At 38.8% G+C, this 19,181-nt stretch overlaps 1 protein-coding gene across 11 annotated transcripts in view; it reads left to right on the forward strand.

Moving 5' to 3' along the window:
* MCF2L2 (MCF.2 cell line derived transforming sequence-like 2) overlaps positions 1-19,181 on the forward strand; it is a 155,704-nt gene that overhangs the window by 55,658 nt on the left and 80,865 nt on the right. For all 11 annotated transcript variants that reach the window (XM_071752549.1, XM_071752546.1, XM_071752554.1 and 8 more), the window contains exons 7-15: positions 2,254-2,403; positions 3,138-3,262; positions 4,809-4,923; positions 5,603-5,722; positions 7,008-7,199; positions 7,962-8,153; positions 8,555-8,732; positions 17,267-17,370; positions 18,819-18,907. In XM_071752549.1, coding sequence (XP_071608650.1) covers positions 2,254-2,403; positions 3,138-3,262; positions 4,809-4,923; positions 5,603-5,722; positions 7,008-7,199; positions 7,962-8,153; positions 8,555-8,732; positions 17,267-17,370; positions 18,819-18,907 — 1,265 coding nt within the window. The remainder of the gene's footprint in view (positions 1-2,253; positions 2,404-3,137; positions 3,263-4,808; positions 4,924-5,602; positions 5,723-7,007; positions 7,200-7,961; positions 8,154-8,554; positions 8,733-17,266; positions 17,371-18,818; positions 18,908-19,181) is intronic.

Below are 19,181 nucleotides of genomic sequence, written 5' to 3' on the forward strand. Positions count from 1 at the left end.
TCTCACTGTTGAACTGCACTGGGTCCTAATAGTGTCACAGTATTCTTATGTAGCAAGGCCTTTATGTACATCCTTAGCTTTTGAATAATTTATGACATTCATAGGCCTTCCAGTCATGGTTGAAGTTTAACATATGCTATAGTAGTGTATTGCATCAAAGGTCAGGATTCTCAGATTAATAATTAATTATGTCCATGTTTTAAAGAGGTGAAAAATGCTCAAGACACTGGATTTTATTTTCCTATTTCATTTCTGTGCTATGTACCCAGCTATGTAAGCTGGGTCTTATTTTGAGTAACTGAAGAGCAGTTAGTAATAATGGGAATACAGAAAACCTTTTTTGTCTGTTGTCTTTGAGGAAACTTGTTACAGGCTTGATTGATTGTTCCCTTTTTGAGTTGGTTGACACACCCCAGTCACTGCTTCAAAACAATGTAAAGAATTCACGATGGCACCCAGAAAAGGTGACAGTCTACAAAAAAATTATGCCAAACTGTGGCACGTTATCAGGCAAAATATTATCTCATCCCATTAAAGCAAAAATGGGCAAAGTTCTGTCATGATTCTGGAAAATTAACTGATTTCCTTGTAAGAAATCTTTGCATCTCTGGCCCTACTTGCAAGACTGGTATGCTAGAGCTTCCATTTGAATGACTTGATGGTGCTTGATGCAGTCAGCCAAGGATTCTCTGCTGGATATGAAGCTGTCACTGGGGAAGAGTCAGACTCCACGGCACCGTGAAACAGTGACACTTTCAGTTTTGTTGAGCTACTGTATTCTCTTACCATTCTCTGCCAGTGCTTTTTTTCCTGGAACAGATTTAAACTTTTGTAGTGACACAGCAATTTCCCTCCATTGCTTCCTGTAACTGCTTTCTTATCCTGAATGGCTTGGGGTCCATGAGCCTTCTTGCACACAGAATAAAATCTTAGCTTTTAATGAAAGGCCTTTGGTGGATGGCTCCATCTGTGCTGCACCCAGAAGTGAGACATTTCAGCTGTCTTTAGTCCAGTAGTTTCAGTGCTGAGAATAGCAGCTGCTATACACTAAGCCAGAGCATATATATGGGTCTGTACTGCTTATGTTGAAAGCAGGCATGAATTTATGGGGGAAAAAAGTGAAGAAGACTATTAACTCTGGTAGTGTTGCCTCATCTAGGCCATGTTTCAGATCACATGTGTGGAAAGTAATTGGGTCATCAGGAATAGGGTAATAGGGTTAGGATGAGGCTGGACTCGATGGTCTTGAAAGTCTTTTCCAACCTGAGCAATTCTATGATTCTGTGATTCTCTCTGAATTTTTGCATGTTTGTTTTTCACTGAGAACACAGTATAATCTGAATTGTCATGGTTGCAAATGAGGAATTCCTGTCATTGATGGAGAGGGGAATGGAACTTGCAAAACTATGTAGTGCTTGACTTGGTGTAAGAGGATCCCTAGTGCTGTTGACTGACTCAAACTATTTAGATCAAAAAGAGTAAAGAATAAAGAGCTATGCAGGACAAGGCAGTCCCCCCCAAACTGGGGTATGATCATGAAAAACATCCCATGCAGTTACTTGCTACTAAATACAAATGTTTTAATCGCATCTCACAAGTCTAAACAATATATCATACTCTGGGAATGCAATATTATTTTTAAGCTTTCCTCACTTCTCCTTTCTTCAGTAAAACCACAGATTTCTGACAAATTTTGTGTTGGTGCACGCAAGTGATTAAGAAACAGGAGTGCTCCAGTGTATTTGCTGTATGCTATTCTTACGTCTGTGTAATAATTTGAACAGATAGTAGGAAGAGACAGGAGTGCACCTACTAAAGATAGGAAGGATGGAGGAGACATTTTCGGAAGTTAGAGGGAAGATCGATTGCTGCTGAGTGTACTGCTGTGCCCTATATACTTCTGGAGTCTCCTCAACTCAAATAAGGTTTTAATTAAAATTTTAAACAGAGCAGAACTTCCCAGCAAGCATAGGCAGGTAAGTTCCAGTGCCTTTGAAGCTGATGTCCTCTGTGGTTTCAGTGTATCTGTCAAACTCTGGGAGTTCATGGAGATTATAATATTTGTAGGCCTGTGAAAAGATAATTTGTGACGTGGGATTTAATTTGTAACTTTAAGCATATCCACCCAAAAGGGGCAATATGGCCAATTTTATAAAGGTGTAATACTTGCAGCAGTGTGCCTGAAGGACTAAGCATTGTTGAAGGGTTAAGAGTAAATAACCATCCTGTGACTTTATATTCTTGCTTTGCCAGGCTATTGAAAACTTTGCAATGACAGTGAAAACTATAGCCCAGATGCTACAGACCTTTGGAACAGACCTAGCAGAGACTGAACTTCCCAATGATGTACAGTGCACAGAGGAGCTCCTGTCTGCACACACTGACCACCACTGCAAGCTGAAGGTGAATGTTGTCTCATGACAGCTCCATCAATGTAATATAAGATTTCTTAGCGTAACAAAATTTTCTGCCATCATTTGGGAGCTTATTGTCTGAAAACTACTAAAACGGAGAGAAGCCTGGGTTCAGGAGGTCAATTTGATTCAACTGTGAAAAGAAGACATTTTTACATCTTCAGAAATGGTAGAAAAGGGAAATGTGACTTCTACTGTATGAGGGTTTGATGGGATCACATCTGGAATTAGCATGGGTTCTTGATGAAGAGTTCATCAGAAAGGATGAACTCGCACTGGAGCAGATGTAGAGAACACCTGTGAGGATAAGCCAACTGAAAGAGCAATCCAACTAGATAATGACTGTCAGGTTGGTTTTTTAAAAAAATAATAATAAAAAAATAATGTTGGGGCAAGTTTAGCTTTTTAGAGCTCAGAAGCAAACACTGCTGCTGTCAGCAAACACTTTAGGTCTGGCCAGACGTGCAGTCTGCTAAGAAGTTATATGCTATTCCTGTTTTGAAAAATATACCTACTGTTCAAGTAGAAATATATCTACTATTCAAAGTGAACAGATGTTGTCTCTGTATTTCTAGGAAGGCATGCCACCTTTGGTAAGCATTTAGATTTTTTTCCAAGTATTAAATACCTATAAAAGTGTCCTCCTTTAGCATTAAGAAGCTGTCCATCTAAGAGATGTGAGAATAAGCACATACAATTTGTTTGGATTTTTTTTTTCCTCAGGATGAGCTGAAACTAGCTGTGAAGCAGGGGGCCACCCTGCTGACATGCATTAGGGAACCAGTCACCCGAAGTGCCAACAGCAAACTCAGTCCAGATGAACTGGAAAATGTGGCAACAGTAGAAAGGTCAGTGAAACTACATTACCTTGCCCAAGTTGCTAATTTATTCCTAAGAAATACAAGTATAATTTACATTATTTAAATATGCATGTTGTAAATTCCTAGTAGTTCAGCTCTTCAGGATTTATTGGACAGGTAACTCAGAGAAGGGAATAGCTCTGAGGGAGGTACTTGATTAAACTGTCAAGGCAAGCCCAAACAAGCCTTGAATTTCTTGGTAATTTTTGGTTGGACCAAAACTGGCTGAAGAGTTAATGTGGGACTTACTTGCCTCGTAACATGTGCATCCTCCAAACTTTTATGCCTGGTTAGAAAGTGGCAGCTGAATCTATGTGAAATGAGAGGATATGTGATTGTGCATGTCTGTGGAAATGCTGGGGGAGGAACAGATGATAATTATACTCTAAAACATTGCACTTCACAGCTGCAAAGAGAAATCCCTATTCTTTCCTACAATGCTAGCTATTTCCATACAACTTTTAGTCACTGTGTAGAAACTTCTGCTGTGCCATGTGACGCAGCAGAAAGAGAAATGTCATGCTGGTGTTTCGGTGCATCTGCATTCATTGGGAACAAAGCTGCCAAAAGTACAGCTGAGCTGCTATTTTTCACTGAATACTTTAAAATCTTTTAAACATTCATCCCAAAGAAATGTGCCAATTCATCTTGAATTCCTAAACTAGCTTCAATTAAAAACACGTTTTTCAGGGATAGATTGAAAACAGAATTTTGGTTTTGAGAGGAATAGGAGAGAACTATTGGTGTTTGCCCAAAAATTTGATGATTCCGGCACTCACTGGGCTTGTAGGAGCTCAAGCCTTGTCCTCTGCCTACCCAAAGAGTGCTGATCTAGTGAAATACAGGATATTCAGAGATGACTTCCTTTTAATATTTTTCTGTTTAAGCATCTCTACTTTGAAATATAATTAATAGATCATTCAGAGACTGTGAGAATGACTCACTAGGCTGGTGTCAGACATTTTATTCAAGACATATGACACAAATTTCTTTGTGAATAAATGTGTTGTAATGTACACAAAGTGAAACAATGTCCATGGGAGGTATTATGAGTTTCTAGTCTATTGTTTTGAATGGACTGAGAGAAATTATTCAGTCCTTGCCTGTTTCTTTAGAATTTCCTTCTATTTCTTTAAAGTAGTCCATGCCTATTCAGCTTTAAACACTCCTTAAAAGAATAATTGCACCATACCCAATCTGCATTAGCCTGGAGTGAATAATTTTTGAAGAATTGGGTGGAAGCTAGGGAGAGACAGCTGCCTTTGGCTGCCAGTGCAGCATGCCAGCTGCATGCCTGTTGCAGGCCAGGAGGCAGGACTGCAGCTGCCACAGTGGATGCATGGAATAGTCACACTTCTGTCTCACTGCAAGTTTCATTCTCTTTGATTTAAGGGAAAGTTGACACAGAGCCTTCTTGCATGGGCATAGGCTCCCCACCATCTCCCTGCTCTACTTTCTGCCATCCGTTGGTGTAACTTAAAGGAAATGAACTATAAGAGAGAATAAAATTATTTCCATTCTGATTTCTTAACAGGTTGTTAGCTCAGTTGGATGAAACAGAAAAGGCTTTTGATCAATTTTGGACCAAGCATCACCTAAAACTAGAACAATGCCTGCAGCTTCGACACTTTGAACATGATTTTAGAGAGGTATTTAATTGTTCCATTCTGTCTGGTCTTCCCTTGTAAAGAAGGTGAAATTTTACCCATACTTAAAGTATACTGGCAATCCAAAAAACTGAGGCTGGGAAAGAAGCCCTTCATTATAAAATAGGAAATGGATATTCAAAAATAAAATTCTTGACTGGCATTGAATATTTTGCAACATTTGAATAAGGCACAGTGAGCAAGCTGCAAGCCTGCTAGGCCAAAATGTGAAATGACAGCTTCTTGATAAATCATTTTGCATTTGTGTGTTACATTACCAATACCACTCCTGTGACAGTAAGTTCCCAGTCCCACCAGAAGCAATGTAATATAGTTCAGAGAGCTGAACTGTCAGCCCAGAGTCTGGAGTAATATAGGTTCTGGAGCAGTATAGACTCTGGAGTTGCAGGTCTTCAAAACTGTGTGTGCCTAAATAAATAATAAGAAGCAGGGGCAGCTCTTTGAATAATAGTTGATTGTTGCTTTATTCTTTGGCTTTTCCATTTTGGAATGAGCTGAAAGACTAAACTTGAGATGCAGACTCATCTAAATGATGTAGATGAATGTTTAGAAGCCATAGGTTTGTCATAATTTTATTAGTAACTTGTGATGCGCTTTGGGGTGAGTTTTTCTGATTATTTATTTGCTTGTTTTATGGTTTTTTTTTTTTGCTGTTTGTTAGGTAAAACTGGCACTGGATAATCTCATGGAAGCACAAGCAGGTTTTGCTGACATTGGAGACACTGTGACTCGAGTAGAGCACCTCTTAAGGGAACAGAAACAACTGGAAGAGAAAGGACAGGTTTGCACTCAATATAGTACTCCAGCTGCTATAGACATGATCTTCTAGATACTTCTCTGACACTGTTATTGCATCACACTGACTCTCTTCTCACTAGTCATTATGTTAAATCGCAAAACTCAGTTCCTAAATTCCAGAAGCCAGGATTGTTCAGATCCAGTAGTTCCAGTTTTTTACTTGGAAAACTAGAATCCAGTTCAAAAATTGGTATTTCAGTACAGGGCATGGTTGGTCCAACTTTGGAATCGGAAAGGCTCTGAATATTTAACAGGTTACCTTGGCCAGATATTTTTTAAGACCATTTTACTAAGATTCACAGCAGTTTAAGGAATACCCTTGCCTTTCTATAAATATCTTTCTTTTCCAGACATCTGGATTTTCTAATTCCATCAGTAGGTCAGCTGTGAGTCTACATAACATTTAGCATTATCAGAAAGTGGGGAACAACTGAGTAAATTGAAACAGAGAATGATGCATTCACATGCACAAATGGAAAATATGATGATCACCTTTTTTAAGAATAGGGTTATAATTTAGAAATATTGTGATCTTTGCACAGCTCTTCTGCAGAAGCCTAGAGAAATAAGAGTTACAGTAACATGTATTTTCCTTCCATTGTCCACATCACATTGGTTTGAGCTCTGTTCCTGTTTGCCATCAAAAATCTCAATCTCTTGTGATAAAGTTTACAAATTGTGCTCAGTTGCACCTAAAGAGTTTTCCAGAATATATCTTGGAAGAATAAGCTAAAGCACGATAAACCTTGCAACTACTGACTGAAAAATTGTTTTTTTTTTTAATTGAGAACTTTGCAGTAAAAAAGAAACTTTATAATGAATGTTAGAAAGAAGGCATACACTCACAGAATCACACGTGTTACAGAGTAATTAAGGATGGAAAGATCCTCTGGAGGTCATCTTGTTCAGTGCCCCTGCTCAGGCTGGGCCACCTAGAGCAGGTTGCCCAGGAGGGCAGGTTGTCCATATGTGTTTTTATTATCTTCAAGGATGGAGACTCCACAACCATTCTGGACAACTTGTTCCAGTGGTCAGTCAGTCTCACAGTAAATATTGTTCCCTGTTGTTACGATGGAATCTCTTGTGTTTCAATAAATACACTGACAATTAAGTTCATCTTCAATGTTAGTATAAAATAAGACGTATCAGCTATATTAATATCCCAAACCTTTACCTCCAGGCTATGGCAGGGATGCAGGGATAGACTGTTTGTATTATGAATATCATTTTAAGATCTAACTTCGGATTTTTTCCCATTAATTTCACAGAAACCTTTGGAGAAGGCCCAGTCTCTAGCTCTCCATGGAGAACAGCTCATCCAAAATAACCATTATGCAGTTGACTCCATTAGACCAAAGTGTGTTGAACTCAGGCGTGTTTGTGATGACTTTACCAATGAGACCAAGAAAAAGTATGATATTTTGGGGAAGTCTCTTGAGCTACATAAACAGATAGACAAGGTGAGTGAACCTTCTCAGCTAGCAGCCCTGGTAATGCTATACTGCAAATGAATGTTTTTATGAGCCCAGGTAATTTCGATGAAGAGAAAAGGTGTTTATTCCTTTTTTCCCCATTTCATTCAAAAACTGTTATTATAAAAATTGGAGCAGTAGCTTCCCATAATTATAGTCTTAAAATGACATAAAGTAGAAAATAAAACTAAGCAAAAATAGAGCTCAGCCTAAATTTGTTCAGTTGTTTTCACTTTCCCTGATTTATCTAAAATAGCAACCTAAATGCTTTGAGAATGTCTGCTTGCTATTCCAGTGTCATCTAATATAAGAATTATCAAAATTTTACAATAAAAATCTGTTTTGGAGTATTTTTAACTGAGTTTTTAATGCCTAAGAAGTTTTATGGGGGAGGGGGCGTGGGGGTGTGGTGTTGATAATATGGGTCTAATAGTTGTTTCAGTATTTGGATAATTCTGTGTCTGAACATCAAAATGAGGTAATACAGCTGACATTTGATTTGCAAAACCCACAGTACCACTTCTTTTTGCTCAGCATATTATTATTTAACATGCTACTGGACCAACTAGCTCATGAGAACAGAACTGAACTTGCTGTTGTTCTACTGGGGTGACTTGTGGACAGGAACTGTTGGGTGCTATGAAGTAAGATTAATTCCCTTTAGTGACATGTAAGGGCAAACATGTATTTTATGGAGCAGAAGCAACACTTCATTGTTGATGGAGTCTCTTGCCCCCTTTTTCTTTAAAGGCAAGCCAGTGGTGTGAAGCTGGAATCTACCTCTTAGCTTCCCAAGCTGTGGACAAGTGCCAGTCACAAGAGGGAGCTGAAACTGCACTCGTTGAAATTGAGAAGTTCCTGATGACAGCTAAGGAACACCAGCTCTCTAACCCAAAGGAGTTCTACAATCAGTTTGACATGATCCTCACCCCTGAAATAAAGGTAAAACCCCTTGGATGTGCATGTAATCACTTAGAATTTCAAAACTATCAATTGCCTTGTATGCAAGAGTGAATTGGAGTAAATACTTCAGTCTGCTCAAATATTCCTCTTTCCCTACACCAAAAGGGCATAGAGGAAAGCACTTGGGGCAATAAGTTTTACTCAGGTGAGCAGTCATGGAAAACATGTGATTTTCTTCAGAGTGTTGCTTGAAAGACTGCACAAGTCACTATGTCTTACTCAGGGAAAGAGATCTGTGCAGAGTGCATGGGCTGTGTTGCATTAGGCTGCAGCACAGTACAATCTTCAGCTCTGTTCTGAGTTAGGGTGACAGAAATCCTTTCCTAATTTGCTTACTCCATCACTGACCACCATGTGTTGTTTACCTTTCCTTTGCCTAGGCCAATGCCCAAAGAATTCTACAAAAACTAGAAGATGTACAAGAAATGTTTGACAAGAGACAAGTAAGCCTGAAGAAGCTGGCAGCCAAACAGACCCGGCCAGTACAACCTGTTGCCCCACATCCTGAATCTTCCCCAAAGCGAGCATCACCAAAGATTACCAGACCAGCAGGAGTAGGTAGGCCATGAGCAGTGTCTTTCAGATAAACTCCAATGGTTTGTCCACATGGTCATTAATTTTTGTCAAGGTGAAAACTTGTGTATGACATTCTGTGTCAGCATTCTAGGCTCATCTGTTGAAAATTAATGTGAAGTATCTGTCACTACAAACAGACAAAAAAAGGTGAATAAAAAAAATAATTCAGCCTTCTTTTCCTAGGTCTAATCTACAAAGTACATTTCTGTATTCTTCCTCAGTATGTTGTATATTGCCAATTATTGAAGGCCCAAATATTGAAGACTCGTCACTGCAAGTACATAAAGTTAGCATGAAAACCTTTTTTACATTGCATGTACTGCAATGTGAATATTTGGCTTTTAAGAGGCACAGTCCCACAAATTTCAATCAGATATTTGCAAAGGTTAAGGGTTCATTAGCAACACTGACTCCTTTGTGCAATTTTTGCTCATATAGCAAATCACTTTCTCAAACCAGCACTACTAACTTGAAAGTTGACCAGGTTGTTCGCTGTGTGGCCACTAGTGCTGAAGAAAAGGAAGCTGCAGAAAAATGAAGTTACAGGATCAGCTGGTCAGAGCTAGTTGGTCCCTGCTAGTGGCAGTACAGTCTAAGAATGGCTTTAACCTATACTAAAACTGAATCTTCAGGCTAAAAGCTGGTCTTGCATTTCTGTTTATGTGTGCAATTTCCATATTTGTGTTTCTTGAACTTCTGTCTTGTCATTCTAGGGCTCTTGCAGAATTTTTTTTTTTAATTATACTTTTGATACAGGTAGAATCTTAAAAAATAGTCATTCATATATAAGTGACAGTGCTCTAAGTTTTAATTCTTATTCACACAACAAATTGATCCAGAGTGCCTCTGTACAAAGAAATAAGTCCCGGACTACCTATAGTTTATTCTGGTGCTCAAAAGGTTGCTTTAACCCCTGTGAACAGTAGATGAATATTTACATATACTGTGTAATGAATTATCCAGTTGTCAACTGCAAAGAGTTATACTTTGAATTTCCCAAGTGCCCTTTCTGTCAGAATGCCAAAGTACTTGGCAAGCACTGGTAAGCATTTTAAACCTCTTTTTTTTTTTTTCAGAAAGAAAACTGAAGCACAGATAAACAGTGATTCAGACAGTTGCACATTCTGAGCCTGAAATGTGTCTGAGAATAGAAAAAGGGGCACTGCGTCCTATTCCAAGCCTTGCAAATGAGGCTGTGAAAATCTTCTTGAAGCCACTTTTTTTTTTTTTTTTTTTTTTTTTTCTCTTTTTCTCTGTGCTCTTTCCTCACAATCACGGGATCAAAAAAGAATCAGTGTTTATTTATGGGGAGAATTTATTGAGCACCACCTTGGAAACATGAAAGAGGCTAAGAACAGCTTCTGGAAACGGATACTGTGACTCTTGTTATTTGTTAGCCAGGACACACCTGAATATTTCTAAAAGCTTGCAAAATAGAATATGGCAACAGGAAACTACTATGTTCCTAGGCTGTGTCAATACAAAGGCAAGCAAAGGCAATAAAGTGTGATAAACAGAAGTAGAAGACCAGAAAGAAAGGATTTTGTCCCGAGGCAGCAGATGTAACAATACTGCAGAAGCATTGCAATGGCTGTCTGTGAAAGGCAAAAAAGTTGCATTTGTTGCAGAATAGATTCTGTTTTCATTTTACTTGCTGACTCTCTATTTCCCAAACAAGGAGTAGTAGGGAAAATTCGATCCAATTCAGTGTGCTAATAGAAAAAACTTAACAGACATGAAGGCTCAGGCATTAAATACTCTGATATTGTAACTGTGAGACACTTAATTTTACATGGACGTGCACATAGATGCATACAGGTAGAGCTGATATCATACAGGAGAGAAAGGGCAGATTTCCATCAGGGAAATGACTGTGACAGTTTCTTAAATCTATGTCCTTATGGTCTCTGGTGACTCTTGGCAAGCTTAGATAAGGAAAACTCTGTTTACTCTCAGTGGAAGCTGCTTGAATACTGCTAACAGCTAAACTTGTCCCTGTACATATTGAGAGGAAAGAAATGGCACTTAATGAGGAAGTGTCTCTGCTTTGTTTCAATACCAAATGCATAATTTTTGATTATTTGACTACATTTTTGTGGACTGCATTTCTGTAAGAAAAGTCCTTAGCTGGAATGAATTGAAGTAAGTCCACAAGTGAAAATATTTAGGCTAGCATTGCCCATAGGCTGCCAGGCACAGTAGGATAAGCCACAGAGCTGTAAAAGATAATATAAGCCATTAGGGATGGCTGTAGTTAGCATTTTTCTATTTTCATTTACTTGTAATTCTCCCACACTCTAACTCTTTCAAATGAAACTTTCCCAAAGGCTATCTTCAGTCTGACATTTCCTTGGAAAATTTTCAGTAAAAAATGGCTTGGCCATCTTAGTGAAAAAGGCTAAGAAAATTGTCTTGTTCTAGTTGTCTTTGTGGTGAGTACTGGACCACAGCAGTTCAAAATTGTTTTGTCCCTTCCTAAAGTGTCTGGATTTGGCAGAATTACAAGCACTTGAGGAAAAAAAAAAAATCCCGGGTCATAAATGTTCATTATGCATGAACTTACTACAGTTTGGCTCCTGTAGTCTCATTTACTTTGTTGTCAGCAGAACTCATGGAATTCAGAGAGAAAATGTTTCTTATCCCCTGCACTGCTCGTTTCCTTATAGTATGATCTTGCAGCACCTTAAGACCTTCTTAATGCAGGCCTGTCACAGTCTCCCTTTCTCATCTCCTCTTTGCCCAGCACAGCAATGTGTTCCTGACTCTGCTTTCCCTCGGTACTTATGGTCACATAACCAATGAGAACAAAGGAGGGAACTGAAAACTGTCACTGGGGGCTGAGGGGGCTGTTTTGGCTGGTGTAGCTCATCATCAGCCAGTTCCACGAACAGCAGTGCTGACAAAAAAGGAGACAGAAGTGTGTGGCCAGAGGCTGGGAGGAAAATGAGAACCATCCCAGACTCATTTCAGTTGGGTTTAAACTGCTCTGGGGTCGCCTCTGCAACTGTTGCTCCTTACTGCTGCTTTTAACTCCTGCTGACATGGGGAAAACAAACTGGTGCAATAGGTGTAAAGGTTTCAGCTCTGCTTCTGGAGTACCTCTCCTATGAAGACACAGAGAGAGTTGGGGTTATTCAGTCTGGAGAGGAGAAAGCTCCAAGGAGACCTTATTGTAGCCTTCCAGTATCTGAAGGGGGCTACAAGAAAACTGGTGAGGGACTTTTTAGGATGTCAGGTAGTGATAGGACTAGGGGAAACAGAGTCAAAGTAGAGGATGGTAGATTTAGATTGGATGTTAGGAAGAAGTTCTTACCATGAGAGTCGTGAGACACTGGAACATGTTGCCCAAATTTTTAAGGCCAGTCTGGACAGGACTCTGAGCAACCTGATCTAGTGGGAGATGTCCCTGCCCATAGCAGGGGAAGTGGAACTACATGATCTTAAACGTCCCTTCCAACCCTGAAAATTCTGATTCTATTAAAAAATCTATGTGGGTGTTAACATGATCCAACTTGGTGCAATTTGGGAGTTTTTGGTTTTAATAACTAGTTGAAATACATTTTAAAAACCTACATTGAAAGAGCAGTGAAATATGAAAACAGAACTACTGGGCAGAGCACATGCTCATGAACATGTGATCCAGAAAATTCAGTTCTAAAAATGTCACCTTGGCCTCCCACAGCGTATTCTCTTTTGATCTTTATCTATAGCACTTGGAGATCTCAGTGTGGTTGATAACAGCCTGTTACCTCTGAGAAGTGTTGTGAAAACAGTTCAGTAAATATTTATGAAGCACTTGAATTTGTAAAAAGGACTATTAGAAAAAAGATAACCATTTTCAGAGCAGGGATTGAAATAGCATATAGATAGTAAAGCTCGGGGCCCACACTGAGAAATACAAATAAATCAAAATAATTAAAAGCTGCACATTAATCACATGTTTTTTAAATCTGTGCACTGAATGAGGCAAGGATTCTTAAAGGGGGTGGACCCTAAGATGCCTTATCAGAAAAGGGGCAAAACTAAGGTTGCATGTGTAGCTTTGCTTCAGGCATCTCTTGTCTTCTAAATGCTAGAATGACCTAGGGATTTCTTAGTGTGCAACATAGATGTGAAATACAGGAGCAGAGATGTCACAATTTCTGTGAAATTTTTAAGCAAATAACATTTAACAGCAAACTGCACATACTAAATCTATGACTCACCCTAAAAGCATCTCAGAAGGCCAACTTGGAACATGAAAATCATATGAAAGAACAAAGCTGGCATCTTTTCAGTACTTTAAGTAAAAATTAAACTGGTTGCATCACAGTCAAATTTGTATGACTGCTCACTGGATCCATTCCAGCAATCCTTATAGTCAACAATGCTTAACACTCACTCACTAATAACAGCAGGATAGAAGATAAAAAAAGAGTGTCTTGCAAGAGTCTGGGGATGTGTGCAGAAGTAAAGCTGCAAAGAGGCTGGCTAACTCAGACAAGATGGTGCATGTGATTTTCATTAATGGTTTTGGGTAACCAGCAGTTTCTATAGTTTGGGAGATTTCTATAAATGAAGTAGAGAAGAGGGGGAAAACGCTTTCAATTTTGCAGCTGTAGAGCTGCTATCAGACTTGGGCAAATCAGAGGAAACCAAGTAGTGTGTTCTTACAGAATAATATTCCACAAACAGGGACCTCACTCTTTGCTTTTTATATGGGCAGATTTTCCGGGGGCTTGACAGCAATTTTGCTAGAGCAAACGAGTAGAGTTGATATTGCCTAATGGAAAAGCATTAAGTCATTAAATGATAAATCTTAGATACTTAGGTGTTTCTTTTAGCTGCCTAAGCATGCTGTTTTGTCATCACCAGCATTCAAAACCACTGCTGAGTCATTAATTATCTTCCAGCTCGCGTTCCTGTGGGACAGCATGAGCTGCAAGCCCCAATAAACAGTTTAGCAGGAGCGTTGTTTCCACGCCTGTTCTTGCCAAAGGACTTTGATTCCACTGTAGGTGGTTAGTGAGAATGCACCAACTCTCCCACAGAAAATAGATGAGGAAGCTCATGGTTGGGAAATTCACACAAGATCTGAATGTAAAAGCATGGTACTTATTTAATGGGGGTTTGAATGTCTCGCAAGTGCTGAGTGTGTGTCATAACCCTTGACTTCAGCTAATGAGTTATATTTACTCTAGCAGGAGCAAACTTAAGGCCAATTACCGAGATAGACCAACCCAGTAGTTCCTGAGCACCTGGGAGCTGCACACAGTTCTGTTTGTGCCCCATTGTGTGATGTAGCCCTGCCATGAGAGATGAACTCCTGAGACACATGGTGCCTGTGACCTGCCATGCAGGAACAGGGTGGGGAAATGGGTGAAACCACAGCTTTCCCCCACAGGCAGCACGGTGTTTGTCCTCGGTGAATTTATTTTGGTCATGGAGTGGCAAAGTCCGCAGAGAAACATTGAGCGCATGAGTCTGTCTCCTCTCCTAGCAGCTTTAGGGACAGTACAGACCACATTTACCACTTGGTGTAAACTAAGTCATGAAACAGGAATTCTGTATTTATCATGCAACTTGATTGTAAGAAATTAGTAACCAGAACTAAAGCCTCATAGGAGAAGCACAGTAGGGCTGCAGGAGAATGCTTTACTGTAAATATCTTTGCAATTAAAAGTTTAAAGGACATTCAATACCCTTTGAAAGCAGCACCAGGCAATTTAGAACATTAATGAGTTCAAAATGAAATCTTCATTACTCATTATGCAGGAGAGTACTGTGAAACAATAAAATGAAAACAACCTTAAACCATGCAGACCTTAGATTGTTTATAGATACAGTTTTACTTTGTTTCTGTGCCTTTGTTCTTTCAGTAGGCAGTTGAAGCTGGTACTTTCAGCTTCCTCAACAGTAATGACCTTGAAACGACCAACTGTACTGAAGTTTATAAAGGAGTTTCCCTTTTAATATATTTCTAGTCTACAGTAATTAGTGTAATAATAACAGGCAGTTATTTGGGCTGCTTCTTTCTAAATTACTCCAGAAACTACTTAAATGTAGTGACATGCAGCGATGACTGAATATGGGCCAGTCAGTAACCCAAAAATATTTTGGAGCATGATCAAAACCAGATTGCTTCCTGCTTTCAATTCATTTCTGAGTCAAACTGGAAGGGGAAAATTTGCAGTGCTGGTCTGAATCAAATTCACCCCTAAAATATAGGCAGCTGGCTTTGCCTGCTTTTTTATCTTCTACCTGTCTCCTTTCTGAACTATGTTATAATGATGAAGCCAACACTAAGCTAGTAAACTGACCTGAGTAATCTCCTGGAGGATCATGGAGTACCTGCATTGGGGATTTTTGTGAATGTGGCATCTTTCACTTCACCCATCCATTGCTCTCTTTCTGCATCACCTGGAGCACAGTCTGAGTTTATAAATTGTGATCCAGACATCAAAGTCATAGCTGACTTCCACATTTTCTGCCAACTGCTTTCAGACAGGATTTTCAAACATAAAAACAAATGAGTCAAGAGCTATGCTTTTCTAAGCAAAAGTTCCCATGTTTCCTCAAGTTATTACGCTGCTTCCATTACTTTTACTAACATACCCAGTATGTATAAAATCTGAGAATTAGCTTTGATGAGCAATCTAGAAGACTGAACTCAGGTTTAGACAGTGTAACTGGACATTGGCAACATGTCTAAGGTAGTCAGGAGTGCCTGGTAAATACATAGAAAAGAAGGTGCAAAAACACCTTTGTTTTGTTTAATAGAATCAGGATTTTTATGATCAAGTCTTGGGTGAAGTAACAATACCTCTGAGAGAACAAGTACTACTTCATGGAAAGTTTTCTTTGGGATGGGAAAGGCAGCTGCTGAAAGTGGTGCTCAAAATCAAAACAGATCCCCAGCAGTAAATTCTGAAAGAGTGATGGAAGAACCAGAGACAGCATTTTCATTTCAGCTCCATCCTGGGAACTGTAAGAATCTTCTATTACTTGATTACAGCTGCTGGTGGCAGCAGACACATTGAAGACTGCCACATTGAAGAAACTTTCTAATACAGAGTCATTGTGAGAAAGATAAAAGGCATGGAACAAAACCAGAAAGATTTAGCAAAGAGTTGGAGAGAAGCTGCATGCTGAAGTAGTTCAAAAGACACAGGGTAGAAGAAATGTCAGGTTGTTAATTCCTATGAAACTGGTATGGTGCCTTTCTAATATAATCTAGGGTGTTCCTATGCCACTGCCTGTTTTGGTTTTGTGGGTCGTTTTTTGTTTTTGGTGGTTTTTTTGTTTTGTTTTGTTTTTTTTTTTACACTACATTAAAATAATTAAATTACAAAATTTTGGAAACTTTGGAAAATTTGTTACTGTCCTCTCCATTTAAAGATATCTGGTTCTTTTCATCACATCCTTTGGCTACTCCCACAGAGGAAAAGGTATTTGTGATAACCAAGAGTCTCAACCCCTCAAATCATTAGACTTAGTGAAACCATCTTAAACAGAATGTTACAGGACACATTTGAAAACACCAGGTTTTATTCTGGGAAAACAAGAACTTTCTAAAAAAACAGACCTAAAAAGGACCCGATCTCAGGGCTGTAAAAATTTTCTTTCTTGCCTCACCCAGCTTCTTTCATCATTTCATCTGGTATTCCTATTTTTTTTTACCATGACATGCATGGTTGCCTGTATCAATTCAGCAGTTAAGAAAAAGGAGAGCATTGTTTGCCTTGGACCTGTATAATATGCACTGTGAACTAACAGTCAATTTAAAACAAGGATACAACATGTGATGGGTTATTTTTTACAAAAGCCAAACATATGATTCACCTTCTCACAGTTTACTGTAGTTTTTTCTTAGCACAGAAGTCTTAGGGTAAGCAGTTAAGTTGTTGAGGATTGTTTTCTAGTAGCACTGGACAACTCAAGGTCAACTGTGGTTTACAGATCCTGCAAGTCCCAGCAAACCTGACATGACACAGCAACTTCTGAAATAATTTCCTTGGAATCAGTGTCATTGCATACATGGTCACACTGACTTCTTGATACCTCTATGATTACTCTTTTCAGATGTATTCATGTGATGAAACTTAAATGGGAACAATCCTTTATAATACAACATTAGGAAGCCATTACCAGAACCAAGATTTCCTTTATTTGGAAACTGACACATGGAACAGCACCTCGGCTGAAAAACTACAGAAGTAAAATTTAGTCAACTGCTGATAGAGCTACATAACACTTACCTGAGCTGCTCTAAAGATGACTGCCAGGGAGGAAGCCAAAACAAAGTAGTCTCTACGTGGAGCTATGGGCACCAATTCAAGACACAGTGGTGTACTGAACAACATTGCCCATCCCTTGTGCCAGATGGTCCTTCACCAGTCCAGCAACAATTCAGTTCTCTAAGCCAGGTCTCAGTTACCAGATGTGACAGGATCTTTGCACATTGATTTTTATTAGGAAGTAGGATTACAACTTTCAGCACGTATTTTTTAATGTTGCTTTCTTTTTGATTCCTTCAGCTACCAACAGGAGGTCCACAGAAATTTCCTGCCCTCCAAAGACCATTTCTGAAGTAGAGTTATCAAAAAAGAAAAACATTAAGAAGAATAAAGGTGGAATTAAGGTAGGAGCATCTGTGTCTCGGGGACATTCCATATTGTGAGAAAACTCAAAATAAATACAGGTTTACATATTTATAACTGGAATTTAAAAACCTGAACATCTAATTAATTCTCTAAGCATTTTTTACACTTCATGTTGCAGGTTGAAAGTTAGCAGTTAGCAGTCAGATAGCAGTGTTAAAAATGTTTATGCTTATGTACATGGAAACCAAGTTACAGTTAAGTAGAAAGAGGAAACATGGAGGGAACATCCAACAGTAATACATTAGAGTGCAGCCAAAGTACTCCTTCCTTACAGCATTTTAACTATTTTGTTTCTACAACTGCAATATTATTCCAGCTTCTCTGAAGTTATGATATGTTATATTCAGCACTTTCCAATGGTATGTATTTTTCTGCATGTAAATATTTTCCAGAGTAGGTTCTACATGAAGGAAGACCACATATTTAATACTTAAAAATAAACCAATAAACAAACAAAAACCTAAAGAAAAATACTACTGTTACCTGTTGCTGCATGGACTAGTATGGTTCCAGAAAAAGTATTTTGCTTACTTGTTCTGATAATAGTTCAGGTGATAATAGTTCATTCACAAATTCCATAATCATCAACAACCAGCTAAATAATTTAGCTACATTGAATACAGGGCCATTATTTTTTTCCCTAGAATCAGCCTTTGAAAACTAAAGTGCTCAGAAACTTCAAGTTTAGATACAGTCTTGGTTTAACTGCAAGCTCAGTAGCAGAGTAGTTCAACTCTATATTTGAAGACAATGCCTTTGAGTAAACCCAAGTATTTTAAAGCTACAGGCAAAAGGAGGAAAAGCCTGCTTAAAACTTGCCTGGAGCACGCTTGCAATGATACAACTCAGCAAGACTGGACAAGGAAGTAGGTTAATGTTTATCAAAATACTCTGTCAAAAGACCCAGTCCATTTCAGCCTGGGGACAGCCCTTGCACACATACACTGTACCCAGCAGCTGAGAGATGCAGTCTTACAGAACACTGCTGCTTTTACAAAGACACTTTGTAGAGGCACAAGGCAGATTAGTCCTTAGACTTCACCACATAGCACCATAGAAACCACTCTGAAAAATATTAAGGGGTTTTTTGTTGTTGTTTCCTGCTAAAAACAAAACTATAGTACTTCAGAGCCTAAGCATCAGTCTGTTACACCTGTAATTATCTACATAAGCAGGTAATTCTCCTTCTATAGTGGAAGATCATAAGGACATTGCCTGGGGTCAAGAATGCCACCCCTGCCAATACTGAGACAGCAGAAACATAGAGGACGGATTATTGATTTACAACAAGCACCCATAGAATTAAAATATTTTAACTTGTCCAGTACCATACTATACTTGATAACATTCTTTTAGAGTTACAGTTCTCTAAATAAAAGCATCAGCAACTAAGTATTTTTACTTTTAATATGTCCTTTTTATTCAGATTGAAGTGATGCATGAAGCCAGTCAAGGAGGATCCAGCAGAGTCCTGGTAATGAGTGAAAGTGATGAAAACTTGTCAACAAGGAGGAGGTAAGACTACTCATGAGCCAGTATCATTTTTTTGTTCTTAGAATGCAAACAGCTATTTATAGCACATTGTCTACAACTTCTTTGAAGTTCACCCAGATTAATAAGTAATTGGATATAATCATGTCAATGAAATGCTTATAGCCATGCATTATACTGCCTGTCAGGTGGAAAAGCAAACAAGACATAACTTTTGGTTTTTATGTGGGACTCTTGGGGGGGCTTTTTGCAGTTCTTTTTCCTTAGAAACATTAATTACATAATGTGAGAAAATAAG

This window comes from Heliangelus exortis, chromosome 9 (genome assembly GCF_036169615.1).
Source record: "Heliangelus exortis chromosome 9, bHelExo1.hap1, whole genome shotgun sequence".
Taxonomy (NCBI): Eukaryota; Metazoa; Chordata; class Aves; order Apodiformes; family Trochilidae; genus Heliangelus; species Heliangelus exortis.